Source organism: Mustelus asterias, chromosome 17, assembly GCF_964213995.1.
Source record: "Mustelus asterias chromosome 17, sMusAst1.hap1.1, whole genome shotgun sequence".
In the NCBI taxonomy this organism is placed as follows: domain Eukaryota; kingdom Metazoa; phylum Chordata; class Chondrichthyes; order Carcharhiniformes; family Triakidae; genus Mustelus; species Mustelus asterias.
Genome location: NC_135817.1, coordinates 54790946 through 54809295, shown reverse-complemented (window position 1 = coordinate 54809295; position 18350 = coordinate 54790946). Strand labels below are relative to the sequence as shown.

General features: G+C 40.1%; 1 protein-coding gene across 2 annotated transcripts in view; it reads right to left on the bottom strand.

Annotated features, from left to right (window-relative positions):
• The window catches only part of tbx15 (T-box transcription factor 15), a 99687-nt gene that overhangs the window by 52713 nt on the left and 28624 nt on the right, over window positions 1–18350 (bottom strand). Inside the window, exons 2-4 of one of the 2 annotated variants that reach the window (XM_078232701.1) lie at window positions 15444–15475; window positions 9642–9867; window positions 4467–4568 (exon numbers count right to left, since the gene is read on the bottom strand). In XM_078232701.1, the coding sequence (XP_078088827.1) occupies window positions 4467–4568; window positions 9642–9867; window positions 15444–15475 (360 nt within the window). The remainder of the gene's footprint in view (window positions 1–4466; window positions 4569–9641; window positions 9868–15443; window positions 15476–18350) is intronic. The other variant, XM_078232700.1, reaches the window with a different exon arrangement.

Genomic DNA, 18350 nt, shown 5'->3' with positions numbered 1-18350 from the left:
GTCCCCTGGGCCTGATGAAATGTATCCTAGGATTCTTTGGGAGGCAAGGGATGAGATTGCAGAGCCTTTGGCGTTGATCTTTGGGTCCTCGCTGTCCACGGGGATGGTGCCAGAGGACTGGAGAATGGCGAATGTTGTTCCTCTGTTTAAGAAAGGGAATAGAAATGACCCTGGTAATTATAGACCGGTTAGTCTTACTTCGGTGGTTGGTAAATTGATGGAAAGGGTCCTTAGGGATGGGATTTACGACCATTTAGAAAGATGCGGATTAATCCGAGATAGTCAGCACGGATTCGTGAAGGGCAAGTCGTGCCTCACAAATTTGATAGAATTTTTTGAGGAGGTAACTAAGTGTGTTGATGAAGGTAGGGCAGTTGATGTCATATACATGGATTTTAGTAAGGCGTTTGATAAGGTCCCCCATGGTCGGCTTATGATGAAAGTGAGGAGGTGTGGGATAGAGGGAAAGTTGGCCGATTGGATAGGCAACTGGCTGTCTGACCGAAGACAGAGGGTGGTGGTCGATGGAAAATTTTCGGATTGGAGGCAGGTTGCTAGCGGTGTGCCGCAGGGATCAGTGCTTGGTCCTCTGCTCTTTCTGATTTTTATTAATGACTTAGAGGAGGGGGCTGAAGGGTGGATCAGTAAATTTGCTGATGACACCAAGATTGGTGGAGTAGTGGATGAGGTGGAGGGCTGTTGTAGGCTGCAAAGAGACATAGATAGGATGCAAAGCTGGGCTGAAAAATGGCAAATGGAGTTTAACCCTGATAAATGTGAGGTGATTCATTTTGGTAGGACAAATTTAAATGTGGATTACAGGGTCAAAGGTAGGGTTCTGAAGACTGTGGAGGAACAGAGAGATCTTGGGGTCCATATCCACAGATCTCTAAAGGTTGCCACTCAAGTGGATAGAGCTGTGAAGAAGGCCTGTAGTGTGTTAGCTTTTATTAACAGGGGGTTGGAGTTTAAGAGCCGTGGGGTTATGCTGCAACTGTACAGGACCTTGGTGAGACCACATTTGGAATATTGTGTGCAGTTCTGGTCACCTCACTATAGGAAGGATGTGGAAGCGCTGGAAGGAGTGCAGAGGAGATTTACCAGGATGCTGCCTGGTTTGGAGGGTAGGTCATATGAGGAAAGGTTGAGGGAGCTAGGGCTATTCTCTCTGGAGCGGAGGAGGCTGAGGGGAGACTTAATAGAGGTGTATAAAATGATGAAGGGGATAGATAGAGTGAACGTTCAAAGACTATTTCCTCGGGTGGATGGAGCTATTACAAGGGGGCATAACTATAGGGTTCGTGGTGGGAGATACAGGACGGATATCAGAGGTAGGTTCTTTACGCAGAGAGTGGTTGGGGTGTGGAATGGACTGCCTGCAGTGATAGTGGAGTCAGACACTTTAGAAACATTTAAGCGGTTATTGGATAGGCACATGGAGCACACCAGGATGATAGGGAGTGGGATAGCTTGATCTTGGTTTCAGATAAAGCTCGGCACAACATCGTGGGCCGAAGGGCCTGTTCTGTGCTGTACTGTTCTATGTTCTATTTATTTCAATCTGCAGGAAGGCAGGCCAGCCTTTTTCTAAGTTGTCACTTTCTATATAGGGCAAGCCACCACCTCCGAAAAGGTTTTGCTTGCAATTGAAGGAGATTTTTATTTTATTTGGCCTTATACTATAAGTGATGAGAACTTTGGAATTGAAATGCAAAAAATGTCAAGCTATAACTAAACTTTAAATTTTGTGGTGAGTTTTGACAAAAGTGATCAACTAATGAGTTTTGTGCTGTGCTGCGCACCTGCTTATTAACCCATTAATTAATACCAGTATCAATTAGTAACAAAGTACAGCTTTAGGGAGATTTCTTTTCCCCAAGAAGGCTATGATTAAGACTTCCTCGTTGGAAATCTTGTATAGGAGAAACTGAAAAGAAAATTGGCATTTTTTGGTATCAAAAGCCACCCAATTAATACACTTGAGGGACAAGATGCAATGCTGGAGAAATGAGAGAACGCAATTTTTGAGATTGGCAAACCATGGGCCAAGTAACCCCCGTCTGCACTGTAGGGATTCCAAAGTCAACGCTATGTCCTTATGGAGATAACATGCAAAGAACATTTACTCCTTTTTGCAGCATTCCTTCATACAACATAAAGCCTAGGATAGGCCAACAAGCAATTTGGAATGCTGTTGGGGTGATCAGACAGTTGATAAATCTTCCTAACTATATCAAGTTGGAACACAAGAAATGACCAGGAGAGACAAAGAACAAACTATGCTGACATAGTTCACTCATTATAAGGAAATGAACCTTTGAGCCATGGAAAGGTTTGGCAAGAGTATGTTTGAAGACATGGTGCCACTGTCTAAAAAATATTCTCCACTTATTATCTTTTCACTTTCATACTCCTTGCCGCAACAATAATTTGCATTTTTATAGTGCCTCTAAAGTATGAAAATGTCCTAAGTTGTTTCACAGGAGCATACTGGACCAAGAGTTGACACTGAGCCAAAGAAAGAGATATTTGGAAGTTTTACTTAGCAAGCTGACGACTTCAATGGGGACCTCTCGTGGTGGCCTTGCCAGTAGGACTGGAAGCAATTGAGGCCTCCCGGGAGGTCGGGGACAGGGGTGGTGAGATTTCTCAACAGAGATCTACGCATGCGCAATAGAGCCCTCTACCTTGAGTTGTTGGCTTTCCGCCCAGCTTAGACCATGCCCCCTCCCCTTATGGTGAGAAACAGATTTTGCATTATTTTTTGCAATGTGGTATAAGATTGGAATTGTGGCCTCACCAATAAAACAGATCTGAAACTGTCCCTTTTTCACACTCTTACATTTTTGGTAAGATCACCCCTTGTGGCTACCAGAGCAGGTCAAAGGCTCGGGATCCTGTAGTGAATATATTATACATATTCCACATATTATAAACTCACCTCCTGACTCTCCAAAGCCTGTCCTCCATCTACAAAGCACAAATCAGGAGTAATGGAATACGGCCCACTTGCCTGGATGACTGCAGCTCCAACAACACTTAAGGAGCTTGACACCATCCGGGACAAAGCAATCTGCTTGATTGCTACCCCTTTTACAAACATTCAATCCCTCAGCCACCAATGAACAATGGCAGCCGTGTGTACCATCTTCAAGATGCACTGCAGGATCTCAACAACGTTCCTGAGACGGCGCCTTCCAAATCGACAACCACTACCACCTAGAAGGACAAGAGCAGCAGATACATGGGAACACCACCACCTGGAAGTTCCCTTCAAGTCACTCACCATCGTGAATTGGAAATGTATCATTGTTCCTTCACTGGGTCAAAATCCTGGAACTCCCTCCCTAATAGCACTGTGGGTGGACCTACACCACAGGCACTGCAAAGGTTCAAGAAGGCAGTTCACCAGCACCTTCTGAAGGGATGAGTAATAAATGCTGGTCTAGCCAGCGCCACCCACATCGCATAAATGATTATTTTAAAAATCACACCAAAATAAGTCAAGCAGACAGGTAGCTAATATTATATGGATATGGTGCAAGCTGAGACAGAAGCTTGTCTACTGCTGTAAAATTCAGAACTAAAGCAGTTTTTTGATTGAAATGTGGTCTATGCTTGCTTACCTTGCTCTTTCTACCCTAAAATTTCCCAGTCATAAAATACAGCACAGAATTGATCGGGTGCAGGATATTAGAACTTGTACTAGTTGCTCTGACTGCCGGTGTACACTTGCAAAACTGGGCTGATCAGTAAGTAGCTTATGTTGTCGAATCATGTGTAAAAAGCATTCAATTAGTTTAAGTATTTGAAAAATACTGATGCTGCTGTCCACATATTATAAATATTTAAATTGAAGTTGCTAGGAGAGGAGCTATGCACATATATGCAGACCATCATGTGGAGAACAATACTGCGGAGGTTTCAGCCAGACAATATAGTAGGAAGTCCCTGACTGAAAGTCAGAGATACTAAACAAAATATCCTTTGTTAATTATGTGTGTGAGAGGGACCCTCGAGTATATCATAATAAACCAAGCTAAAATTGGTGAAATAAACCAAGCTAAAATTAGTTAAATAAAATAGGTTAAATTAATAACAAAATCAATTTAAAAAATTACTGCAGATCACAAATATTTGAAGTGATGCTTCCCTTTTTGACTATTACAGTGAATTCATCAATGGCTAATGACATATTTGACATATTTTCATTTGGAAACATTTACAAGGAGCAAGCAATGAAAACCAACCCTGTAAAACAGAAATGCTTCATTAAAACATATGGGAATTAATTTAACTTAATTTAACTGCAGTTCTTCTTTCCAAGTACACCATCTCTCACAAACGGTTGGTATCTACATTATTGAATGATAATGGAATAATCAGGTTGAAACCCATATTTTTGGACTGAAGTTAAATATATTCATATAGTTAAAGAGAAGTAGCCCAACTACTATGGAACATACCGGTATCTCTTGTTGTCCACGGGGATGATATCCATTGCTATGTAATATTGCTGATGAGGATCCAGCCCTGTGATCTTCACTCTAATTGCTGGGAACATTCGCCTGTGAATGAAAAATAAATTGTGTTTTCTCATCAGAATGAGTTCGTTCATAGGTTTTATATCTTCCCCACATCCCATTCCCTGACTGAGACAGCTTGTTAGTTAGCAGAGCACCGAGTGCTGAAGAGCAAGCTGGGAGTTGACTTCTCCTTTAGTTTCCCTTTTCTTTGGACCTGCACATTCTGTTCAGAGGAAATTATCTATTTATTTTTGGTATAAATTATGATTCCCTCTTCCCCCATTCAAATCTTCAAAATGCTCAATCTGCTCGCTAACTCTTCACACATAGTTGGCTCTTTGGCAATAGAGAAACATCTTTTAGTTTCATCATATCCTTAGATCTTAAAGCATGGGAATGTTTAAAATGTTAGCTCATCCCCTAGTTTATGGAGTTTGGCTACTTTACATAGCCTGAGGTGGAACATTCAGTAAAAATCAAAATTACATGCCATCACCACACAATTTCAAAGTCGTTTCATCAGGTTCACTGACATTTTCTTTGGAGCAGAACCACTGGGTTATTATAGAGAATGGTAGATCAGTCCTGCGTCTGTAATTCTTTATTTAATCCTAATTTTAGTTAGCAGTCTGGACAGGGCTGTAAAAGCAGGGGCCAAGTCAACTCAAAGTTCCCTGATACTTGTCCCAGTAGCTGGTTGAAGAGCTCCGTAAACAGTGGACAAATGTTTCTGTCCTGGAATGGTGCATCGTGTTGTTGAAGATGACGTTTCAAGAGGAGGAGGGCTGAAGTGTGGTTTAAGAGAGGGAGCTCACTTTGTGAAAAAGTAAGTTTCAGAATAAAAAATAAATAAAATGATGATCTCTAAGGACTATTTATTAGTGTCACTAGTAGGCTTACATTAACACTGCAATTAAATTACTGTGAAAACCCCACACTCTGGTGCCTGTTCGGGTACACTGAGGGAGAATTTAGCATGGCCAATGCACCTAACCAGCACTTCTTTCGGACTGTGGGAGGAAATCGGAGCACCCAGAAGAAATCCACACAGACACGGGGAGAACGTACAAACTCCACACAGACAGTGACCCGAGCCAGGAATCAAACCCAGGTCCTTGGCACTGTGAAGCAGCAGTGCTGACCACTGTGCCATCATGCCGCGTTGATGTTTAATCAATGGTCACCAGCTGTTAATCAAAGTTCTGAACCCCATAGCGGTCTGAGTTCTATGAATCAATCCTTGATCAGTTCCATGCCAATAGCACAACACAATTTGAAGCTTTCTGATACTCAGTTAAAATAGGGGGTCATTAACTTTGCTAATTATCACTAAGGAAAAGTCCACTTCAATGTGCAAACTTGACTTTGTCTGAACGCTCCGCTTTGACTTGTCCCGAGTTGACACCAGGGACATTAGAAAACTGAAACTGGGCCCAGCGTTTTGGCATGTTTCCCTGTTATTACCCCATTTGACCTTTATAAATTACAACATAATCAACAACATAAACACAGTGTATCCTGGATGAAGAAAGCTATATGTGACAACAGATCCTGAGAGAGCAAAGGAATAGAGCACAAATCAGAGATAAAACAGCAGCAAAACTGAAGGGTAAATTTTAATTTACTCCACAGCATATAATAGGAAAATCAAACTTATTTGGAATTTCCTTGTATTTGGTAATAGCCAATAGCACCTTGGAAAAGTATACAAAGGGAAACGTGTTTCCACGCAACTGAAAGTTGAAAGTTGGTGAGTCCAAGAAGGGTTAATCCTGTTTGAACCTGATTTGCAAGCTGCCCAATCTTGTACAGATTCAAATTTACTTTCAAAGGGTTTTTGAGTACCAGTCATTTTACATATGGCCTGTTGAGCACAGAATAAGTGGTGACATGTATGCATAATGCAAGAGGGCTGTGTGCTCAGAATTCATTGCAATGAAATTTAATGCCACTTTGCATTTTCGCCTTTGCCCTCACTCAGAAAAATCTCAACAAGGGAATAACTGAAAGTGAAATTGTATGGCAGAACCAGTTTAGAGAAGGGAATTAAGGGCCTATTTTTATTAACTTTGACTGCCTGAGGGATTTCCTTCCTCTTTAAGCTTTTCAAAGTTATACACTTATATTTAGTTCTGAATGAAATCAGTGCAGGGAAATAAATAGTCAGCAGTTTCTGTGTGTGTTATTCACAAATCCTTTTTCAGTTATATTTTCAATGCCTCATTTGAAAACAAAATTCAGAATTCAAACTGTTTATTTGCAAGATGAAAGTTGTTTCATCAGGTTCCCTGAGTTTTTTTTTAGGAGCAGCACTACTAGGTATTATACAGAATGGTAGATCAATCAGTGATTCCTTAGTTATTCCTAATTTCAGTTAGCAGTCTGGACAGGGCAGTTAAACCAGAGGCCAAGTCAACTCAAAAGTTTCCTTATACTTTTCCCAGCAGCTGGTTGTCGAAAGCTCCATAAACAGTGAACAAATGTTTCTGTCCTGGAATGGTGCATCGTGTTGTTGAGGATGATGTTCCAGACAGGAGGAGGACTGATTGTGGATTGAGAGAGAGAGAGAGCTCTCAATGAAAAAGCAAGTTTCAGAATAAAAAACAAAATGATGATGTTTAATCAATGGAATTGGCGAATGGATTCAAATAGACACCAGATTTATATCAAAATTCAGATACATGCGCTACAGTGCACATTTGCTGAAACAGTAGAATGTCTTGTTCGAACTGGGTTTAATCCTGCAAGTTTTGGCGAGGAACGGAACAATCCTTGGAAGATTCTTACAGTTAACTCACAAGAAATACACACTGGTTTCCATCAGAGTTCTGGATGGTATCACTCTGGTAGAACCAACCAGAAAATGGAAGGCACCCAGCTGTGCTTTGGTCTCCATCAATTCCATAATTTTCCAGCCAGCCTTTTAAGGTTCAGTACTTCCACCCACCCTTTACAAGGGCACTGATGACAGGGAATAGCCCCTGGATGCTTTGTTGAGGTGGGGATTTACCTAGCTTTGGGAGTTCCCACGTCCACAGCTTAGTAGGAGTTTAATGTAGTGCCGCACATCTGTATACTGAGTGAGGCAAGAAATACTTGATATGAGTGCAAATAGCTCCAGTAGGGGGAGGTTGTCAGTTTTGGCGAGGGAAACAGCTGAATTACTTTTTTTCTGCCAATGAATTGTCACAGGGGGTTGAAGGAGAGATAACTAGAGTGACAGGGAGGAGAGATAAGTAGAGTGACAGGGGCGGCACGGTAGCACAGTGGTTAGCACTGCTGCTTCATAGCTCCAGGGACCTGGGTTCGATTCCCGGCTTGGGTCACTGTCTGTGTGGAGTTTGCACATTCTCCTCATGTCTGCGTGGATTTCCTTCAGGTGCTCCGGTTTCCTCTCACAGTCCAAAGATGTGCGGGTTAGATTGATTGGCCATGCTAAAATTGCCCCTTAGTGTCCTGAGATGCGTAGGTTAGAGGGATTAGTGGGTAAATATGTAGGGATATGGGGGTAGGGCCTTGGGTGGGATTGTGGTGGGTGCAAACTTGATGGGCCAAATAGCCTCTTTCTGCACTGTAGGGTTTCTATGATTCTATGATAAAAGCTTGGCCTGTTATCCAATGGAAGGCAGGAGAGGGGCATATGGTCACCAAAGTTTCACTCATTGTGACATGAACACCCACTGACCCAATGCAAATGAAGCTGGCTGCTGCAGACCCTGCAAACTATGGTCCTATCAGTGTTGTTGGGCAAAGGCAGGCAACATCCCTGCATAACAGTCAGGGTTACAGACTGTGCATTTTTAAATCACAGCCTCCAAAAGGCTTAAGCCAATAAAACAATCCATAAAGTTCAGATCAACATTTCTTTTAATAAATCACCTCCAAAAATGTAAATATTGAGGGAAAAGGTTAAGTAAATTATTTCAACTTTTTAATTCATGGGAACTGTGATTTGAATAGTTTCCTTTTCAATCCCTGTATTCTAAGTCAGCTGTTGGCAGCTTCAAGTTTCATGAATCCAAGTTTTGTTAATTCTTGGCCAGGCTGCAAAATCTTCCAAGTAGAATAGGTGGGGAGAACTAAGGGTGTTTCTTGAAAAATATATAATTTACTATCAATTTAAAAACATAAGAGTAACAAGATGGGAACATTTTTAACTGTTTGTGTTTGATTATTTTTCTGATCAGTTTTCCCTTCTTCTCTTCTGTTCTGATGGCCTACTGAGACCCTACACAATGGACATCATTTACATTAAGTCATAGAATAGAATCATAGGATCCTACAGTACAGAAGGAGGCCATTCAGCCCATCAAGCCTGCGCCAACAACAATCCCACCCAGTCCTCATCCCCATATTTAACTTGCTGGTCCCCCTGATATGAAGGAGCAATTTAGCATGGCCAATCACCTAACCAGCACATCTTTGGACTGTAGGAGGAAACTGAAGTACCCAGAGGAAACCCACGCAGACACGGGGTCAATGTGCAAATGCGAGGCCAGAATTTAACCCGAGTCCCTGGCGCTGTGAGGCAGTAGTGATAGCCAGTGTACCACCGTGTCGCCCAAGTGTTAGTAGGTAATATGAGTGTCGAGGAGGCTGCAATCCAGCTGATTTCTATCCCCATTCACTGTTTCCAGACAGGCGAAACTACAGCTGGATGGTTGGGAACCATAGCTCCCTAACATGGGGTGCTAAAGCTATTTTGTAGCAACAACAATGCACATTTATGTAGCACTTTTACCAACATTTCAAACTACTTTACAGGAAATTGGAATTCAGCAATCAGAAATTATAGGAACTAACCAAAGGAACAGTCAAAAGGATAGGCTTCATGGAGCCTACTGAGCTCCATGTAGGCGTTCATGGAGTTGACAGCAGGAAGATTACTATGAGGAGGTTAGGGAGTAAATTACAGAGTTTCTGGATATGGTGAGCAAAGATTCTGCTACTGGCAATAGCAAACTTTGAGTGACAACTCTGGAAAAACCTGGAGGAACTTGGTAGTTTAACATGAATAACATTGGAAAACAAAATGAGCCTTGAAATAGTGCTTCAGGCTGAGTAGTACTAAAATAGCACAGATTTAAATGATCAAAAGGAAATCTGGCCTGATACCTTCCAGCTTTGGTAATAATCATTTCGGTGCCAATATCATGAAATCGTTTCCAAAGATCGACGCATTGCAATTCCATCTGAATCTCATCCATGGAGGAGGTTGGGAGAGATGTGGTAGAGTTGGGAGTGAGTTCTGTGGGCGAGCTGTATGAACAGGCTGTGCGTTGCGTTGGGCTCTCACCCTCTGCTCCCGGGCTCTGCTCCTGATCTGAACTCAGCTGAGACTCTACAAACACAACGCAAGAAATCTCATTAGACAATCAGGATAAAAGAAAATAGGAAGTAAAAATATAAAAATTTGGAAATTAGACAAAAGTCAATCAACACCAGAAAAGACACATAGGTAAGCACTTTGTGTGCATCGCCTCATTATCATCCACGTAGGCAGAATGGAAATGTTAAATAGAGGATACTGGAGTTTTAGTGCAAGCAGTATTCCTCCACAAAGAATATAAACCCTCGGCATCATTCTCTCCTTTAATATTTTAATTTTTTAAAACTACCCTGACACAATTAAACAACTGAATAATATGTTTCCTTACTGAAAGGCACTAAGTGCCCTGTTTGGTCTTTGCTCGACCACTCTTGAATCCCAACTCCCACTGCCACCATCTCTTGCCAAAACCACGCAAAAGTAAATGAGCAATGGAATTAAGGTGAAAAGACAATACTCCGCCATTCTAAGATACAGAACGAATGGACAACAAGTCAGCCTGATCCCTTACTTTATAAAACGACTTATGAGTAGTGTGCAGATGACTGAGAATTTAATGAACTCAACCTGATAATATATGATTTATGGACGTTAATAGAAAATGCAGTCTAGTGGACTTTTCATTTTTATTCTGTAAATTAAGGAGATCTGCATTTTGCCACACATTATAATTATTTGTATTCTTTTATTATTTTATACTTTATTTTTATGGTAATAATCATCTGTAACAATGTTATAAATTATGATTACTTGTTTTATTTGTATCATCATAATTTGGCACCTGTCATCATGATGATTTTTCAATAAACGAAATACCTATCTACCTAATGGTTCTTGATAATTATTGTTTCTTTTTAAGGGTCATGTTCTTTCACTTTACCATCAATGGGAAAGCACTCAACCATCTTCTCTCCAAAGTCTGGAACTCAGTTCCATTGCCTTGTTACAACACTCTCCAGTTTGAAATGCTTCTTCAAATGCACTTTCTCATCTCCCTTCCTACTCTTTCTCACTTCCAGCTCCCAAATGTAATGTCCTCCAACATGTTTAGATAAGTTAAGGTTGTCAAAAGCTCTAGTGTAAAGCCTTTTTCTTTGTCAATTCAGGCATTTATTATTGATCTGCTTATTTATTAACTTGTTTATTTCAGCATCCACATCTAGTTCTATTTTAGTACATATAACCACACATTAGACAAATAACAGGTTTGAATTGAGCCTTGCTATACCATATTGATAGATTGAAGATATACACTGCTATTGATAACATCTCTGTTTCACCTTAACACAATTAATCCAGTGAATCACAATTATATTTTCTGTATTAATTATTAGATAAAATATTGTTGTTCAGCCTAACCTAGTCTATCCTTCTCAGAGCCCTGTGAAAGTTTATAGAGTGCTGTTCACTTTAAACTGATGGCATTGACAATTTTTTACAAAGTTGTTGAAACAGATCTGCAGAGAAGTGAACTGGTGGCACAGGAATTCTATAATTGCAATTTAGGTCTATTTACACAGGAGACTTGTACAGGTCCATTGCCAGTTCTCAAAGCTTTAATGTAAACCCTTGTTAAGCTAGCTCCAGTGTAATATATAAAAAGCTGTCTCATCTGGATCCTGGTTTTGTATAAATCTCAAAAACAATGAGCAAATTCGCTGTAGTACAAATCCTTCTGCCCAATTTGTGCATTATACTTAATATGAATCACTTTTCCCCCACTGTCTCTGTGAACATAAGTGATGATTTACATTGCTATTACTTCTGCTGAGTACATAAGAAGATTTAAGCTTAATTTTAATGTTAATTTCAAGATAAATGCAAATTTAATGATTAAATTCAAGTAGGTAATGAACAATCTGTTAACACAATAGATATGACAGCAATACTGTATCATAAACATTTATGGCATTTTAGAACAGTTACATCCAAGATAATTAAAAATAAGAAAAATGGCAGAAGAAGCAATGGTGACATGAGGAGAAATATTTTTATGCATTGAGTGGTTAGGATCTGGAATGGACACCTTGAAAGTGTGGTAGAGACAGGTTCAATAGAGGTCTTCAAAAGAGAATTGGACACTAATCTAAAGAGAAAACACTTGCAGGGCTATAGTGAAAGGTGGGGCCGGGGACTAAGTGAATTGCGCTTGTAAAGAGCTAGCATGGACATGATGAGCCCAATGGTCTTCTCCTGCACTCTAAACACTATGATTCTGTTCTGTGCTCATTTTTTAACTTATGCACATACATCATGCTTTGAAATGTTGGATTGGAAAATAACATTCTTCCAAAAAAATGTTTGTGGAAAAATAGTCCAAAAATCCCAGAACTTTACATAAATATTTGCCATGCCTTAAGCTTATCTACATAGAAAAAAAAACACCTGTACAGAATCAGAATAAAATGCATCTGTTAAATTTACCTAGCTGGAACAGACTAAGTTCAAAATCCAACATATCCAACAATCACTGTGAGAGGAGACTTGATGTCACTCTCAATGCTGCTCCAGATTTTTGAAGGGCAGTGCTAATCAGACCTGATTCTGTTATGGTTAACAGTAGACCAGTGTTTTTCATCTCCATTTAGCTCAAAGTAATGATAATCTTCACCAAAATACCTTCACATCCAGGAAAACTGAAAATTCTAATTCGGGGGCAACGGTGAATGTACAGCTGAATCCTAATGAATGCATTGTGAGACTGCCAAGAACATTTATGCTTGGATGAAAGTTATGCTTGGATGAGGGTTTTTATAAATCGCAGATTAAAAGTAGCCAATTGGCAGACTACTCGCACCACAGCCTAATAAATAATTCAATCAATCTAAACAACACCAACAGAAAACATTTAACCAAAACACATTTTGCATTGAGGCAATTGTATTTTTGAAGCATGCTGATACCTCTCAGTAAAACATCTGCACCTATGTGTGTGTCTGTGACGATAATTATAGTTATACCTTTAATTCATGAACTTGAACGTTAAAATCCAGATAATGGCTATGACTCAAAGGAGAGTTGTGTTTCTAAATAGTGAAGGAAAGGCTTGCATTTATGTAGCAACTTTCATGAGCTCAGGAAAACGCAAGTTCCTTTACAGACAATAAGTACTTCTGAAATGTAGCCATTGTTGCAGTTTAGGAAATCTTGCAGTCAATCTGCGCACTGCACACTCCCAGAAACACCAAAGTTAAAATGACTAGATGATCTTTCGTCAGAGATGCTGATTAAGGGATTAAGGGCAGCATGGTGGCAGAGTGGTTAGCTGCCTCACGGCACCAGGGACCCGGATTCAATTCTGACCTCGAGTCACTGTCTGTGTGGAGTTTGCATGTTCTCCCCGTGTTTGCATGGGTTTCCTGCGGGTGCTCTGGTTTCCTCCCACAGTCCAAAGATGTGCGGTTAGGTTCATTGGTCGTGCTAAATTGACCCTTAGTGCCAGGCGGATTGGCAGGATAAATATGAGGGATTACAGGAATAGGGTCTGGATGGGATTGTGTTCGGTGCAGACTCGATGGGCTGAATGGCCTCCTTCTGCACTGTAGGGATTCTATGATCACAATTGACCAGGACACCAGGGATAACTCCCCAGCTGCTCCTCAAAATTGTACCAAGAGATCTTTGAAGGCCATCTGAGAGGGCAGATGGGTGTTGATTTATTTTCAGGTGTTTGTGATTTTTGTTCTCAAGTCTCTGGAGAGGAACTGTGAACCCACAGCATCCTGACTCGGATGCAAGAGTGCCACCAAGGATCAACCACTGATGCCTTCAATAAGGAATTCTATGAAATGGGAATGACCCCAGATGATTTTGTCAATTCGAATTCTCTGAATGGGATAGCAATTCAGATGGCTGGAGTAGAATATGAGAATTTCAAATAAAACTTTGCAATATCAAATGCTGAGCCACAGCAGATCTTAGTGCATTTTGGAACTATTGCAATTGGGGCTGAGTAACATTATTTCATAAATAGGGCATAGTGTAAAGTTACATTTGTACACAACATTAGATAGACAATAGCTAGAATCTTATATACACGGCACAGAAAATCATTAAAGGCATAAAGTAGAGAGTACATTTAATAGATTTGCTTTAGGTTAATGTAGCATGCACCAAAGTCAGAGTACAGCTGTTATCAACAAGGTTGTCAGATACTGAGGTTTGTCTGAAAAACATTTGATTATAATTTGAACAGATTACGATCCCTCACTGGTAAGGCTAGAATTAGAATATTGTATGTATTTTGAATACTTTGGGGACGAATGGCAGAAATGGGCTTTTCAGCTAATCTTCTAGCAAAGTTATGACATGTCCACACCACATGCAATAGCTCTGATGAAGGGTCATGTTGACTCATAATGTTGGCTCTATTCTCTCTCCGCCGATGCTGTCAGACCTGCTGAGATTTTCCAGCATTTTCTGTTTTTGTTTCAGATTCCAGTATCTGCAGTATTTTATACAGTTTCAGGTTCTCCTGATTCTACCATCACAGCTTTCACAGAAGATCATTAGAGAATTGGGAAGAATGGCAGAAATTGGCACTACATTGATCTTTTCCCAAAGTTATAGCGGGAGATTGAAGAGAAGTCCGTTGGAGATTTGGGGTTGCTTTCTGCAAAGGAACGTTGATGCAGACAGAACACTCTCAGTACAGCAGTGAGAATAATGCAAAGCGTAATGGCTTTGAGTTATGACAAGAATCTTGCATGAGCCATTTTGTTTTTACTACAAATAAAAGGTTGAATGTGAACATTATCCAAGATTTTAAAATTCTGAGAGAAATGGATAATACATATGTAGGTATGCAATTTAACCTAGATTGTGATTGCAGAAATAGAGAACAGAATACAGATGATACAAGAAACATGTGAGATTCAACCCACATTCCACCACAGGGTAATGGATATATTGGAACAAGTACAGCAATTTGGTATGATGGGTGTGAAGGGGATGTGAAATAATATGTTGGAGTTGGATAGGATGGGGCTCGATGACACGTGGATAGACTGCTTAGAATCTGCTGTACCACAATTATACTTGAAGTTGTTTTCTTTTTATTATTTTGACTTTGATCGAATGATATAGGCAAATGTGAGAAAAATTTTACAAATAATTGTGGATAAAAATTGAAATGTAAATAACATTTTAACACAAGATAAGTTTAAGAAAGACCACAACGTCACAGTAGACCTGAAATATTGTTCATCCAAGTTGATTGGGTTTGCCAACCCCACAGAAAAATTATAAAAATAATTTGTCGAGTAAGTGTTGATGTTGCAAAACATAATTTCTTGCTCAGAAAGTTACTTTAGTTTATATAGAGTCACCATTCCTACTAGAATTAGTCATTTGAGCAGCAGCTCGCTAACAGTCTAAATTTAGCAGTTCACAAGGCAAGCTAGTCTGGTACACAGATTGTAGTTGGTAGATCAGAGACAGGGTGTTTTGCATTCTGGAGCAATACAACATTTAGAAACACCATATCTAAGGTACTGAGTAATGTCATTGCACAAACGCAGCAGTTTAAAGGAATTACATTACATTGAATTATTCCCTTATAGTGTATTTTCCATTAATTCACCACTGACCTTCCTTGTTGCTTTCTGTTGTGATGTAGGTGCTGAAAACACATGACATATGCATTTAGGATCTGTGCCATTATTACTTTTGTCACACATTCATCTTCACATGTTGCTTTAACTGTAGGCAATGCAGCAGCCATTTAATGGTGGAAAAACTCAGCTTCAGAAAAACTAAAGACTACCTTATATATAGAATATCAAACATCTGGCAGATGGAAAAGTAATAATTAAGAATTACAATCCTACTGGGATTTGTAAAATGCCTGGGGCTCTCTCGCTGTTTATCAGATTCTCAGACATACTCAATTCAATTACAATCTTATAACTCATTGTCATTCACCTATTGCTCCACAAGCATCTGATCCCTCCATGTATGTTGTCAATACATGTTACTTTCCACTTTAAAAGTACACATTGTGAAAGATATCATTTGGGCTGAGACGTAGATTTAAGATAAGGCACTGTGGAGTGGTACATTCAAGTTGTGTGTTGCCATTAAAGGGTGGGACGTGTATTGATTTCAAAGATCTCTGCACCACAGAGTTGAAATTTTACCCACAGCACTGTGTGAAGTATAGAATACAGGCCAGTAGTTCCCCTGCAGGGAAGGGGGCAGGGAAAATTAAAGTGGAACAGATTTCCAAGCCAAGCCACTCTTTTCTAACTCTGGGTTAACGCAGCATAAGCTTGTAAGCCCCCTTGGTTGTGAAACGCTCATTGAGTATTAATGTCCAATTGAGTAAAGGAGAAAAAGAAAACAAAGAGGATATTATCTATACCAAAACATAGATTCAAAGTACTGGTGTCAATGTTAAAGGTTTTCATTTATACCAGTGATTCCCCTTGATATAGGATAAATTAAGTTTATTTATTTATGAGTGTCACAAGTAGGCTTACATTAACACTGCAGTGAAGTTACTGTGAAAATCCCATAGTCGCCACACTCCAACGCCTGTTCGGGTACACTGAGGGAGAATTTAGCATGGCCAATGCACCTAACCAGCACGTCTTTCGGACTGTGGGAGGAAACCGGAGCACTCAGAGGAAACCCACGCAGACATGGGGAGAACATGCAGACACCGCGCAGACAGTGACCCAAGCTGGGAATCAAAGCCAGGTTCCCGGCCCTGTGAGGCAGCAATGCTAACCACTGTGCCACCGTGCCACCGGGTTAATTAATCAAATGTTACAAATAAAAAAGTCAGAATATATATAAAATCACTCAACTGCATTAGCTTTCTTAAACTACGTAACAATTCGCATAGATTGAAAAAACATTTCAAGTTGAATGTTGTAACTGGTTCAAATCATAGATTTCTGTGACATATGGCTTTTCAACCCCAAATCCCCTCTGATACAGAAAAATACTTTTGCAATTTCATCAGTTCTCATTCCAGCTGCCAGGTGGGAAGCAAGGAAGCTTGCCTTAAGGGTAAAAAAAAATTGATGGAAGTTCTGTTCACATTTCATATATTTAACAATCATCTTTGGGTTGAACAACAGTGTGACCCCAGGATGTCATGGAAGCAATTTCCAATGTGAACAATACTTTGCCTAAGGACATTGAGCAAAAAGTCAACTAAATTAACCAAGATCTAGACTTAGCCAGCCACATTTGTGAGATCAGTTGATTGTATTTGCCTCCATTTTGAATATGCATTCTCTATATTCTGTATCTATTATCGAATTTAGAGGCATCCATTAAGGCATTTTGCATTACATGCAAAGGGAACCAAGAGATTAAATTAAAGATAAGTATTATAAAATGCCTTTTTAAATATTAAAATGTCAGAACTTTTACTTGGAGACTTTCTGTGGAGCAAACAAGCTTAATGTTTCGATTATGAATTTTTCCCATTTTGTTTTGGCCTTTTCTCTCATTCTTTGCTGAATGTAACAAGTCAGTCTTGGAACAGTTCCTCGGGCATCTACTGCTGTCCAGTACTTTGTTAAAGCAGACATTTTCATGAGTGAATCTAATTAGTGAGTGGCAGCAGGCTGTTGGCTAATTGGGTGGTGGGGCATTGTGTCTAAGCCTGTGTGTGGTGACATCCACAAACATGCTCTTCTCTTTGGATAATGATTAGGGGCAGGCACCATTGCTGATTTTCCCTTTATCAGCCATGGTTCAATGGACATAATTGCTAAGCTATCAGTTTCTGTGATTCTTACTCTCTGGAATTTTCCAGCATCAAATTATTTGCTCAGTATACAGTATATATTTAGATATTAACCACGGTGGCACAGTGGTTCACACTGTTGCCTCATAGCATCAGGGACCCGGGTTCAAGTCACTGTCTGTGTGGAGTTTGCACGTTCTCCCCGTGCCTGCGTGGGTTTCCCCCGGGTGCTCCGGTTTCCTCCCACACTCCAAAGATATGCAGGTTAGGTAGATTGACCATGCTAAATTGCCCCTTAGCATCAGGGTGACTAGCAGATTAAATACCTGGGGTTATAGAGATAGGGCATGGGTGGGATTGTTGTCAGTGCAGGCTCGATGGGCCGAATGGCCTCCTTCTGCATTGTAGGGATTCTATGATTTAATTGTATAAAGGGAATTGCACGTGCTATACATGTCAATGGCAATTTCTCCTCACAGTTGGAGTAGCCATTTCATACAGCATAATAGAGTTGTGACAATTGACAGTCAAACGCAGAGCACTTCAAATTTCATCACTTGCAATTAAAATGTAATTTATGGAATAAATTCGGTAACATCTGAAAATCAAGGTGGCTTGAAGGAAAAAAATGTTTATTTTTCATTTATTTTGCTTTCAAACTCAATGGCGGTGATAGAAAGGCATTGGCACCCATTTTGAATCCTATCTGTCATTCAAAACGACATGTGTGAGCACTTACACAGAAAATTCCATCTGGCAGAGGTAACATTTGAATAGAAAAAAAAATACCCAA